Source organism: Danio aesculapii, chromosome 16 (assembly GCF_903798145.1).
Source record: "Danio aesculapii chromosome 16, fDanAes4.1, whole genome shotgun sequence".
Lineage (NCBI taxonomy): Eukaryota > Metazoa > Chordata > Actinopteri > Cypriniformes > Danionidae > Danio > Danio aesculapii.
Window position 1 is genome coordinate 56,111,494 of NC_079450.1, and position 13,870 is coordinate 56,125,363.

The 13,870-nt window shown below is 38.6% G+C and overlaps 2 protein-coding genes across 2 annotated transcripts in view; both read right to left on the reverse strand.

Annotated features, from left to right (window-relative positions):
- Positions 1-1,774, reverse strand: part of celf3b (cugbp, Elav-like family member 3b) — a 36,026-nt gene extending 34,252 nt beyond the window's left edge. The window contains exon 1 of the mRNA XM_056475039.1: positions 1,602-1,774. The gene's annotated coding sequence lies outside the window, so the exon portion shown is untranslated. The remainder of the gene's footprint in view (positions 1-1,601) is intronic.
- A 4,185-nt stretch (positions 1,775-5,959) lies between these two features.
- adamtsl4 (ADAMTS-like 4) overlaps positions 5,960-13,870 on the reverse strand; it is a 79,753-nt gene continuing 71,842 nt past the window's right edge. Inside the window, exons 15-17 of the mRNA XM_056474614.1 lie at positions 13,528-13,707; positions 11,837-11,981; positions 5,960-9,792 (exon numbers count right to left, since the gene is read on the reverse strand). Of these exons, the coding sequence (XP_056330589.1) occupies positions 9,662-9,792; positions 11,837-11,981; positions 13,528-13,707 (456 nt within the window). The 3' untranslated portion in view covers positions 5,960-9,661. The remainder of the gene's footprint in view (positions 9,793-11,836; positions 11,982-13,527; positions 13,708-13,870) is intronic.

A 13,870-nucleotide genomic window follows, 5' to 3' on the forward strand; every position in this document is an offset into this window, starting at 1 on the left:
TTAAAGTGCATGTAAACAAATGTGTTAAGCATCAATAATTGTGAACATAATGTTATTGTATAACAGTGAAAATAAAACCCTGCACACACAGATCTAATATTTTTAAAATGACATCATCGGTGTGACCTGATGTAGTCTGAATCAGTCAATTTAATCATATCTGACCTTTAAAAAAATCTGTTTATGAATATTTACAATTACAGTTAACAACAACAACGCAAGCATACAATTGGATGAAAACATAATATTGTAATAAATCAGAATAAATAATATCAGAAAAAATGCATTAAACCGCAAAATCTTAATAAAAGAGGAAAAAATCCCACATTTAACTTGTAGTCGGTTTTTATTAAAGCATACTATAGTAAAGTACTAGAATTAACCTATTGTAGTAATTCTACAGTTGCTATGGTAACGCAACAACTATAGTAATAATCTGTTTGTGATTCTAAAGTTGCTATGGTAACACAACAACTATAGTAATTCATCTGTTGTGGTCATTCTACAGTTGCTATGGTAACACAACAACTATAGTAATTAATCTGTTGTGGTCATTCTACAGTTGCTATGGTAACACAAAAACTATAGTGATAATCTGTTGCTTTGATTCTACCGTCGCTACGGTAACACAACAACAATAGTAATAATCTGTTGTGGTGATTCTACAGTTGCTATGGTAACAAAAACTAGTAATAATCTGTTGCTTTGATTCTACCGTTGCTACGGTAACACAACAACAATAGTAATAATCTGTGGTGGTAATTCTACAGTTGCTATGGAAACACAACAACAATAGTAATTAATCAGCTGTGGTGATTCTACAGTTGCTATGGTAACACAACAACTATAATAATTAAACGGCCATGGTGATTCTACAGTTGCTATGGTAACACAACAACTATAGTAATTAATCTGTTGTGGTGATTCTACAGTTACTATGGTAACATAACAACTATAGTAATTAATCGGCCATGGTGATTCTACAATTGCTATGGTAACACAACAACTATAGTAATTAATCTGTTGTGGTGATTCCACAGTTGCTATGGTAACATAACAACTATGGTAGCTAATATATGCAAATATAACCCAATACTGTAGTTTTCTACCAAATACAGCGTTTATTCTGCTACAATACACTGCAGTTTAGCTACTGTAGTATTATTAGTTCATCGTTTGATAGTTAATATTACAGTATGCTGTACAGAATTCATTAACGGACAGCAAATGTAAATGCTATAACACACACAGTAGCCTAATACACTTTACAGTGTTTACTTTAGTGTTTTTAATGTGGGATGAAACAACAAATGTGAATTTGACAGATTTTACACAATCATAAATACATGTAGCCATGAAACCACGATGACATTTTTAGCTATTATACAAAGAAAGCTCTTATTTCGCAATAACCGTTCTCAGATCAGTATAAATAAACGCATATATCTGTGCATCCTTTGTTTAGGCGCCGTCTTTGTCCGCCGCTGGTAACCGGTATTACGGTCACACACATATTCGCACGCGCGCGCGCGCACATACACACACACACACACACACACACACACACACACACTGATGAAGACTGGATTAAAACAGCTCACCTGCTAGGAATGACTTTATCCTGTAAACCTTCGGTAAGATTCAGCGCGGTGTTACCTCAGATCTGTCACTCAGGCATCCTCAGTATATTTGCCGCTTAAACAGACACGCTGTTATAATGTTTCGATATGAAATCATAAATCTGGGTTATTCCTGGGTTAGACGCGTCGGTGAGTCCTCGTGTCTCGTCTGTGCGGTTTACTATGGTTTTGTTCTTGTTTCCACATCTCTAAAATTAACCTCGCCGTGACGTCGCGCCGGTGTCTCCCCTCGTGACGTCACTAGCAGGGATCGTGTTTGGCTTTGTTAATGGCAAACCAGAGCCTTTGCATCAAAGGCACATGCATTTTCTTAATCTTTTCTATTTTATTAAGACAGTTTTATATGCATACATGTACATTTACAAACCAAAAACCTTCTATAAATATTTTGGATTGTATTATTTGTATTATATTATCACAACATTTTATTTATATAATATTTTGGCTTGAAATGTTCAGTTTGGGTTACGGAAATACATTATTACTTTGATATTGTTGTCTTTATGAATGAATTTAAGCAACACTTTTCATAGATTTTATTGTCTAACAACAAAAAGCCGCTTAAAACATGATCTGTTTGCTAGATTTTGCTTGCATTATCTATTTTCCTTATAAAGTATAAAAGTATTCAACAAAATTCCTTGAATTTAGCTGCTTTCCTTAATTTATTGTCATTTTAATGTCTTTTTATTAGATTATTTTTCTGTCTTTGATTGTTTTTCATTGCTTCCCCTGTATAGGAAAATATATATTGTATGTGTAAGTATTTGTATAGTTTTTTTCCTTATGACTGTGTCTTTTAATATTAATCTTTTTTTAAGGATCTGTGTGTGATTCTCAGTGGGTTTCCTTCGGGTGCTCCGGTTTCTCCCACAGTCCAAACACATGCGCTATAGGGGAACTGATGAACTAAATCGGCTGTAGTGTATGAGTGTACTGGTGTACTGGATTGTGGCTGGAAGGCTATCCGCTGCATTAAACATAAGCTCGAATAGTAGGTGGTTCATTCCGCTGCTGATAAATAAGGGACTAAGCCGAAGGAAAATTAATATATATATATATATATATATATATATATATATATATATATATATATATATATATATATATATATATATATATAATATGACAAATGTTAATATGACAAATGTTTTACCCATAAACAAAACATTTCTAATGTCAAACATTTATCTACAAAACTAGCCAAAAAGTTATATTAAAAAAAGTATATTATGAAAATATCATGTTTCTTCCAGTAATTTTATTTATTTTTATTACTTTTAATAGAACCTTTTTTCTATTTATGGCGCAAACCACTACAAGCATGCAGTACACATAATTTTCCTTTTCTCATTGTAGAATTGAATTAAACTCTCTCCTAAAATCACCTTAAAGAATGAAGAATAAAATATATAATAGGGGTATTCAAATGTATTATACTTGTTATTATACTTAGTAGAAGTACTTATACTAATATATTAGTACTTATATTATACTTATTAGTAGTATTATTAGTACTCATACTAATATATTGGTACTTATACTTATTAGTAGTATTATTAGTACTCATACTAATATATTAGTACTTATATTATACTTATTAGTAGTATTATTAGTACTCATACTAATATATTGGTCCTTATATTATACTTATTAGTTGTATTATTAGTACTCATACTAATATATTGGTACTTATACTATACTTATTAGTATTATTAGTACTCATACTAATATATTGGTCCTTATATTATACTTATTAGTAGTATTATTAGTACTCATACTAATATATTGGTACTTATATTATACTTATTAGTAGTATTATTAGTACTCATACTAATATATTAGTACTTATATTATACTTATTAGTAGTATTATTAGTACTCATACTAATATATTGGTACTTATATTATACTTATTAGTAGTATTATTACTACTCATACTAATATATTGGTACTTATATTATACTTATTAGTAGTATTATTAGTACTCATACTAATATATTAGTACTTATACTTATTGGTATACTTGTTTCCTTTACTCTTCTTTATAGAAATCACTTTGAATTATCATGATGTATTAAATGTGCTATATAAATAAACTTTCTTGCCTTACAGTATTAATGTTTAGCACCATACTATGGTAAAGTGCATTATATTTACTAATATTTTTCACGTGGATTTTCAGCAGACGAACACAACACAGCTACACAAATGTACTCCACTAGCGGGTTATGTTGCTAGAAAGCTAATGAGCTACATAACAGCTTTAAGAGTCAACAGAACATAATACAATATGGAGGAAGAGTTGTTTATTCCGGCTATTATACGTGACAAATGTTAATGTATGGCTGAACCGCACACTTTAACCCCTGCGGTGTCCCTCGGAGGAGCCCGTGACCCAAATGCACTGTTGGAAAGCGGCAGATTTGAGAGTGATTTACTGTGAAAAGGTCACCATCTGCCCACAGCGGCCCCTGATCCAGATCCCGGAGCCTCCTGTTCCCTTCTGAGGGCACTCGAGCTGTATATGTATGGGCACGGATCCTACCTCAGCGGCGCGCAATGCTGTTCCCGCAAAGATCAGCTGATTAAACACACATGACGAAGAGCTAATTAAGATCTTCAGGAGGGATTGATAATTACGGATAGGTGTCTTTGAGCTGGGCTGGAAATGAGATCTGATGGTTTGGGCAGCCCTGGGCTACATTAGAGCCTGCACGCAGCAGGTTTGGGTTTCTTGGATGAACGATCTGACTTGATTTGATAAAACATGTCCACACGCGCCATTAAAGATCGGAATTGTTCATTTAACACTTTGCATCTTTGATATTGACTAATAAATGTCTGTTTTATTGTCCCTGAAACATTTTATTAAATATAACTAATCGACATTACCGCACTGCACTCTGGTGGTGAGACTGAAGCATTGACTTGCATTGACAGTGTTTCTTCAGTGACACCAATGGTTCCACGAACATCTAATGAATATATTTATTCCACAACGCTATAAATACCAGTGTAAATAAGCTTCTGAAGTAAATTATAGTAAACATTTATAGTTTTTGACCCGTACTATAGTATAGTACTTAGTAGAATACATCTGTTGTGGTGATTCTACACTTGCTATGGTAATACAACTGTCCTTATATAAACAAATGAACTAATACTGTAGTTTTCTACAACTATAGGGTATATTATACTACAATACACCACACTTTATTGTAGTAAAATCAAAGTATATTCGTTTTTATTACAGTTTATCAGTTCACTAGTTTATACTACAGTATGCTGGAGCATTTATTAACAAAGAGTTAAAAACGATGGATTAAATATACAGTGTAATACTACAGTACAGTTAAAAAACACTATAGTATTCATTATAAATTAAAACAATTAAAAAGGTTTTTTTTAGGATATGTTGACTATATATATATATATATATATATATATATATATATATATATATATATATATATATATATATATATATATATTACTATACTATGTATATTACTATATATATAATACTAGTACCTGGTAGATTCAACAAGCTACTGGAAATATTCCTCAGAGATTTTGCTCCATATTGACATGATAGCATCACACAGTTGCTGCAGATTTGTCGGCTGCACATCCATGATGCCAATCTCCCGTTCCACCACATCCCAAAGGTGCTCTATTGGATTGAGATCTGCTGACTGTGGAGGCCATTTGAGTACAGTGAACTCATTGTCATGTTCAAGAAACCAGTCTGAGATGATTGGCGCTTTATGACATGGTGCGTTATCCTGCTGGAAGTAGCCATCAGAAGACGGAGACACTGTGGTCATAAAGGGATGGACATGGTCAGCAACAATATTCAGGTAGGCTGTGGTGTTGACACCATGCTCAATTGGTACTAATGGACCCAAAGTGTGCCAAGAAAATCTCCCCCACACCATTACACCACCACCAGCAGCCTGAACCGCTGATACAAGGCAGGATGGATCCATGCTTTCATGTTGTTGAGGCCAAATTCTGAGCCGAGCATCCGAATGTGTCAGCAGAAATGGAGACTCATCAGACCAGGCAACGTTTCTCCAATCTTCTATTGTCCAGTTTTGGTGAGCCTGTGTGAATTGTAGCCTCAGTTTCCTGTTCTTAGCTGACTATATATACACATTATACTGACATTAAATGCTACATGACGGTTTTATTGATATTTCTTTTCAAAAAGACGATGATTGTCACTGCATTAGACATTAAATATCATGTCTTTTGTGAAGCAATTCTGACTTCACTCTCAGGAACATCTTCAGCACAGACGACAGGACAGCAGTCGGGTTTTAGGTTGGTTTATTATCAATAATAATTGTGGTAAAATCTGCACACTGTTTATTACATAACAAAGCAAGGCAAATATATAACAATGACGAGCCGATCTTGAATTTCCACAGACAGAAACTGATCCATTTAAGAAAAATAATAAATTATATGTCTTTTCTCATAGATAAATAGCGATGGTTCCTGTTTCATATATAAAAGCATCTCTTAGACCTCTACAGAGCATCTGCTACCTGTCTAAACATACGTGATAATATACATACAAAATATGTACATAAACTCTCACACACACACATACACACACACACACACATATGGACTTACACTCACAGTCACACCCACATATGCACAGAGTCACACGCACACAAACACACACACACACATGGACTTACACTAACACACAAACACACCCACATACAGACTTATACTCTAATACACACACCTACACATATGAGTGCACACACGTAAACACATACACAAACAAACACACACACAAGCATTGAGTGCTCACACACAGACACACACAGGTACACGCACAAACGGACTTGCCCTCATACACACATATTGATATGGACTTATACTCTCACACACAAGCACGCACGCACCCACATACACACAAGCAGTGAGTGATCACTCACACACACACACACTCACTCACTCATATGGACTTATACTCACACTCACACACATTCACATACACCGCACAAACGCACACACAAACAACATATACACCCTCACACACACACATACAGACTTATACTCTCAGTCACACACACACACACACACACACTTAACTCCCCCTATTAGTGTCAGCATGTGTTTCTGCATATACTGAACTGCTCTCTGCGCCTCTGTGTGTGTGTCTAGTGGTTATACTGTAGCTATGAGCTGAGTTTACCCCGGTACACTCTTACTGTACATCGCTTTGGCTGTAATCACTACACTATCTGCATATTTAATAACTAGACCATAAGATAACGCCTCTGAATTAGCATTGCGACTGTGTGATATCAGACGATTTGCACAACTGCGGTTTATGATGATGATATTAAGGAGGGATTTCGATTCTGTAACAAGCATTTTGCTTACATTTACACTGTTGACACCTGGGGTGGCTCAGTGGTTAGCACTGTGGCCTCACTGCAAGAAGGTCGCTGGTTCGAGTCCCGGCTGGGTCAGTGGTCGTTTCTGTGAGGAGTTTGCACGTTCTCCCCTTGTTGGCGTGGGTTTCCTCCGGGTCCAAACAGTCCAAACACGTGCGCTATAGGGGGATTGATTAACTAAATTGGCCTTAGTGTGTGAGTGTGTGTGTGTGTGTGTGTGAATGAGTGTGTATGGGTGTTTCTCAGTACTGGGCTGCGGCTGGAAGGGCATCCGCTGTGTAAAACATATGCTGGAATAGTTGGCGGTTCATTCCGCTGTGGCGACCCCTGATAAATAAAGGGACTCAGCCGAAGGAAAATGAATGAATGAAATGTGGGCAACCAAGATAAGACAACAACAACAAAAAACATCATCACACACACACACACACACACACACACACACACACAAAAAAGATCAAAACAATACAAAATGGCTGATATACATTCAGAAACAAGGAGAAAAAGCTAAAAAGCCTCAAATTGAGAGGCGCTATATCTGTTTTATAGCTCAGAAATCAATAGATTTACAGTAAATTTCCCAAACTTGTAGCTTCTAGCTTACAATTTACACAAGTGAGGCAAGAGGGACTCGTTTTAAGAGGAAAATCTGCTGCTGTTTACATTATAAATGACAGTATATGCATTTACATTTCAGAATTCTGTCTTTTTTTTCCCCCACTGTTCACTCCCACATGAGAAAATACTATAGTATACTTCAGAAATGACTACTATAAAACTGTATCGTTGTGTTTTGCAGTATAGAATTAACTATAGTGGATTGATTACCGGGCGACATGGTGGCTCAGTGGTTAGCACTGTGGCTCTGTGTGTGAATGGGTGTTTCCAAGTACTGGGTTGCAGCTGGAAGACCATCCTCTGTGTAAAAATACGCTGGAATAGTTGGTGGTTCATTCCCCTGTGGCGACCCCTGATGAATAAAGATACTAAGCCGAAGGAAAATGAATGAATGAGTTACTATAACAGAAATACCACATCACTGCAATGTACTGTAGTACTCCTTAAAAACACCATAGGTAATGTTCTACATCTTCTATAGTAAATTTACTCTGAAATACCATAGTATTTTTTCATATGGAGTACATTTTTTAGTGCTAATGCAACATAATTTAGAGTGTTTATATTATCATTAATATTTTGGTCATGTGACTCATAAACACAACACTAGTGTACATACCATTGTCCAATTATGCTGACTGACTTACGAATAGCACGCGACACTTCATATGTGACAAAAGCATCTTCTAGAATATCTTCATATATGCGTCCAGAATATAATCCTCCGTGCATTTGGGATTAAAGGAATGGTTTGACAATGCAGTGCCGCTGACTCAATCTGAGCCCACATACGGTCAAATATTAAAGGAACTCTCCACTTTTTTTGCTCATAGTCTCATTTTACAGCTCCTCTAGAGTTAAACAGGTGAGTTTCAGCATTTCTGAATCCATTCAGCCTATCTCCGAGTCTGGCGGGAGCACTTTTAGCTTAGCTTAGCATAGATCATTGAATCGGATTAGACCATTAGCATCTCACTCAAAAATGTACAAAGAAGAGATGCTTTTCTACAAACACTTAGAACTTTAATGCATATATCTCTTTCAGTCGGTTGTTATGATACAGTGTATCCCCGCTGTACCGTTACAAGTTAAAAATCTTTAGCAGATTATTTGTTGACAGTTGAGTTGTATAATCCCTCCCCTCCTCTACTGTGATTGGACACCTATCTTAAAAGTGACACTGATGAGAGCTCAGCGTGAGAATAAAAACACTTCGGTGGACACGTAATGTTAAACATGCCTTTTTTGAAATTTTTGAGTAAGATGCTAATGGTCTAATCCGATTCAATGATTTATGCTAAGCTAAGCTAAAAGTGTAGACCCAGAGATCGATTGAATAGATTAAAAATGGTAAAACTCGCCTGTTTAGCTCTAGGGGAGCTGTAAAATGAGTGAAAATAGTAGAGTTTACCTTTATGCTTTCCATTTAAAGGCACAGTTCAACTATTAAATGAAAATTTACTCACTATTTTTGACTAAGATGCTAATGGTCTAATCCGATTCAATGAATTATGCTAAGCTAAGCTAAAAGTGTAGACCCAGAGCTCGATTGAATGGATTAAAAAATGGTCAAACTCGCCTGTTTAGCTTTAGGGGAGCTGTAAAATGAGTGGAAATAGCAGAGTTTACCTTTATGCTTTCAATTTAAAGGCACAGTTCAATCATTAAATGAAAATTTACTCACTATTTACTCTCCTTTAAGTGGTTTCAAACATTTGACTTCCATAGTAGGGAAAACAAATGCTACGGAAGTCAAATATCTTCTTCTGTGTTCAAACTCAAACAGATTTGAAGGGTGAGTAAATGATGCCAGAATTTCATTTTTGGGTGAACTGGCCCTTTAAGAGAATCCTGATCTCAGCTCAGATCAACCTAGAAATGTCTCCAACTGAATTAGACTGGCCTCTGATTGGCTGATAGAACTCTGAAGCGCTCTGTGAATGGCCTGCGGTGAATGTCTGTGATTCTGTGCATAGGCTTAATGTCTTTTGGCCCGCTGAGCACTTTGGGTACAGGAGGCGCAGCAGGCCGTCTTGTAATAGGAGTAGACGCAGAGCCGAGCCTGAACCACCGTTACACAGTTATGCCGTCTGTCTTTACAGTTTTCATCTGCAAAGAGAGAAACAAGATGAGAAAGCGGTTATCATCTGAATAATCGTGCAACAGTAAGGGATAATGTACATCCAGCCGGTTATTATCGCAGAATAAAGCAGCTGTATAAGAAAGAAATCGCTACCGACTGGATGTACTTTATCCTGCTTATCACATGACTATTAGCCACAAAACTAAACTATTAGACACAAAACACTGATCTGAGCTGTAATAGTTTAGTAGCTCTTTAATTAGATGTAAAGCTTGCAGATGGAAGTTGGCTGAATGCAACCTATACTAAGCTACCGTTTATTATTATTATTTAGTCACAAGATGGCGCCAAACATTCACAACAGCAGAGCATGTATAATTTATTCAATGATAAGCCAGTGTTATTAGTTTAATCAGTTGTTATCGACGAATAATATACCTCGGAATGTCGTGATCGACCAATCAGAATCAAGTACTCACGAGAACCGTGTAATAAAATCTGAATAATAATAATGAAGTATGGACTGTTGGACACTTCACACGGAAGGGGCGGAGTTATCAGGCGCACATGTTGGTGTGAGCAGTACATGTTGTGAAAGCAGTATTCTCCTACGAGAGAACATACAAACTCCACACAGAAATGGCAACTGACCCAGCCGAGGCTCGAACCAGCGACCTTCTTGCTGTGAGGCCACAGCGCTATCCACTGCGCCACCGTGTCGCCCCTATAGGGCAATTGATGAACTAAATTGGCCATAGTGTATGAGTACATGTGTGAATGCAAGAGTCTATGGGTGTTTCTCAGTACTGGGTTGCAGCTGGAAGGGCATCCGCTGCATAAAACATATACTGGAATAGTTGGTGGTTCATTCCGCTGTGGCGACCTCTGAAATAGAGACTAAGCCGAAGGAAAATGAATGAACGAATGAGTAGCCAAAAAAATCAGGTGCATCCCTAATTTTTGGCCGATAATTTTTGGCAGCCGAATATTTGATGCATCCCTAAACAGTAAACTTACTAGAGAGAAAGGATGAGAGAGGTGTTACATAATAAATAATGTACATCTAGCCAGTAGTTTTTTACAGAAATAAGCCTTTTAATCCTGCCAGGCTTTATTCGGACAAGGCAACCGGCTGGATGTACATTATCCTGCATATTACATGACTACTTGCCACTAAACTATTAGACACAGAACACTGATCTGAGCTGTAATAGTTTACTAGCTAGCTTTTTCAAATTAAACGTGAAGCTTGCAGAAAGAGAAACGGCTGGAGGCAGGTCACATTAACCTACCTTTCATTATTATTAATCTGTCGCAAGATGGCGCCAAACAGCAAAGAACACGAGAGTGGCAGATAAGCATATGAATATAAGAATATATACAAGGATGAGCCTGTGTTATTAGTTGAATCAGTTGTTATCGGTGAATAGCATAACTTGGGATTTCATAATTGACCAATCAAAATCAAGTAATACAGAGAGCCCCCCCACACCCCCTACACACACACACACATAGCTATTGTTATTGGGACTTCTCATCGCCAACCAGATTTGACCAAGTAGGACATGATCCAGGATTAACAGCTATGTTGATCCTGGAACATCATTCCAATGAGCCAATCAGAATTTAGGAATACATTTCCAGTTTAGGCTTATGGTTAGGTTCATGCACTTCAACATGAGTGTTATATAACTATTATTTCCCCTCTGATTTTGGGAATAATGTAGTTATTTTTGGGTTTAGGGGTAAGGAATAGGTGTGGATGACATAATCCAACAAAAATGATGTTCCAGGATCAACGCAGATGTTAATCCAGGATCCATCGTACTTGGTAAAATCATGATGTATATTCTCTCCCCTTCCCTAACCCAACCTCCAAACTCAACCCTTACAGGAAACAATCTGCATTTTTACATTTTCAGAACACTTCATTATGTGTGATTTTATTAGTCGTTTTCTTCCATGGGGACCAAAAAATGTCCACACAAGTTCAAATCTTACTGGTATTGCTATACTTGTGGGGACATTTGGTTCCCACAATGTAAGGAATACACACACACACAGACTGACCTTCGAAGGGGCTGCAGGGAATGGTGTTGCAGGGCTGCTGGTGTGCAGGTCTGGTGTCTGGATGGCAGGTGGCGCTGTGTTGTTTGTCTGGTGTGAGGCAGCGCACCTCTCGTGTCTGGAGCCCTTCACCACAGGAGCGAGAGCACTGCACACATGATGAATGTTGGCTCATGACACAATAAAATTTTCTTGTTGCAATTGCTGAAACTTGTCTCACAATATACACTACTAGAACTCCTCATGTCAGCTGTATGTATGATCAATTTGAAAGATTCAGTGACTCTGACATGAGGAGTTCTTTGGCCCCTTGCAGTTTTTAAAAAGTAGCTGGCATATGATATAAGTTCTGAGAGCCCTGGTCTTTTATAAAAGATGGACAGACGAACTGACAGACGGATGGACAGACAGATGGACAGAGATACAGATGGACGGTCAGACAGACGAACAGATGGACGGACAGTTGGGCGGGCAGACAGACAGATGGATGGACTGGCGGAATGATCAGACAGACTGACAGACAGATGGACAGACAGACAGATAGACGGACAAACAGATGGACAGACAGACGGACAGACAGACAGACAAACAGGCAGGCAGACAGACGGACAAGCAGACAGACGGATGGACTGACACACGGACAAACAGACAGATGGACGGACAGACAGACAGACAGACAGACAGACAGACAGACGGATGGACTGACGGACAGACAGACAAACAGACGGATGTACAGACAGACAGATGGACAGACAGATGGACAGATAGACGGACAAACAGACAGATGGATGGACAGACAGACAGCCAGATGGACGGACACACAGATGGACAGACAGACAGACGGACAAACAGACAGACGGACGGACAGATGGATGGACAGACAGACAAACAGACGGATGTACAGACAGACAAACAGATGGACGGACAGACAGACAGACAGACAAACAAACAGACAGATGGACAGACAGACAGACAGACAGACAAACAGGCAGACAGACGTACAGACAGATGGATGGTCAGACAGACGGACAGACAGACAGACGAACGGACAGACAGATGGACAAACAGATGGACAGACACACAGACAGACAGACAGACAGACGAACCAACAGACAGATGGACAGACAGACAGACAGATGGACGGACAGACAGACAGACAGACGAACCAACAGACAGATGGACAGACAGACAGACAGACAGACAGACAGATGGACGGACACACAGACAGACAGACAGACAGACGAACTGACAGACAGACAGACAGACAGACAGACAGACAGACAGACAGATGAACCAACAGACAGATGGACAGACAGACAGACAGACAGACAGACAGACGGACGGACAGACAGACAGACAGACAGACAGACAGATGAACGGACACACAGACGGACAGACAGACAGATGAACCAACAGACAGACAGACAGATGGACTGACAGACAGACAGACAAACCAACAGACAGATGGACAGACAGATGGACAGACAGACAGATGGACAGACAGACAGACAGACGAACCAACAGACAGATGGACAGACAGATGGACAGATGGACAGACAGACAGATGGACGGACAGACAGACAGACGAACCAACAGACAGATGGACAGACAGATGGACAGATGGACAGACAGACAGACAGACAGACAGACAGACAGACAGACAGACGGACAGACAGACAGCCGCTGGTGCTCACCGTGCTCCAGTCGGTGGTGAACCACTGCGGTGTGCAGGGCTGCAGCTCACAGGGCTGCACAGGTGAGGGTTTCTCCAGGTGAGAGCAGTCGCTGGAGCCGCTGACCGTAAACTCACTGCCGCTCTTCCTCACACAGATGATGTCTCTGCGCTGAGTGCCGTTCCCGCACGCTGCGTTACACTGACAAAACACAACACACACACTGACCATGGACCACAACAAGTCTGCTTCATGTATTCTGTACCATTACATAATTCTGTTGTGCATTAAGCCCAGTTACCTTATCTGTTCTTCATTACTCAATGCAACTTTATTCTCAAAATTCTATTCTATATTCAATTAT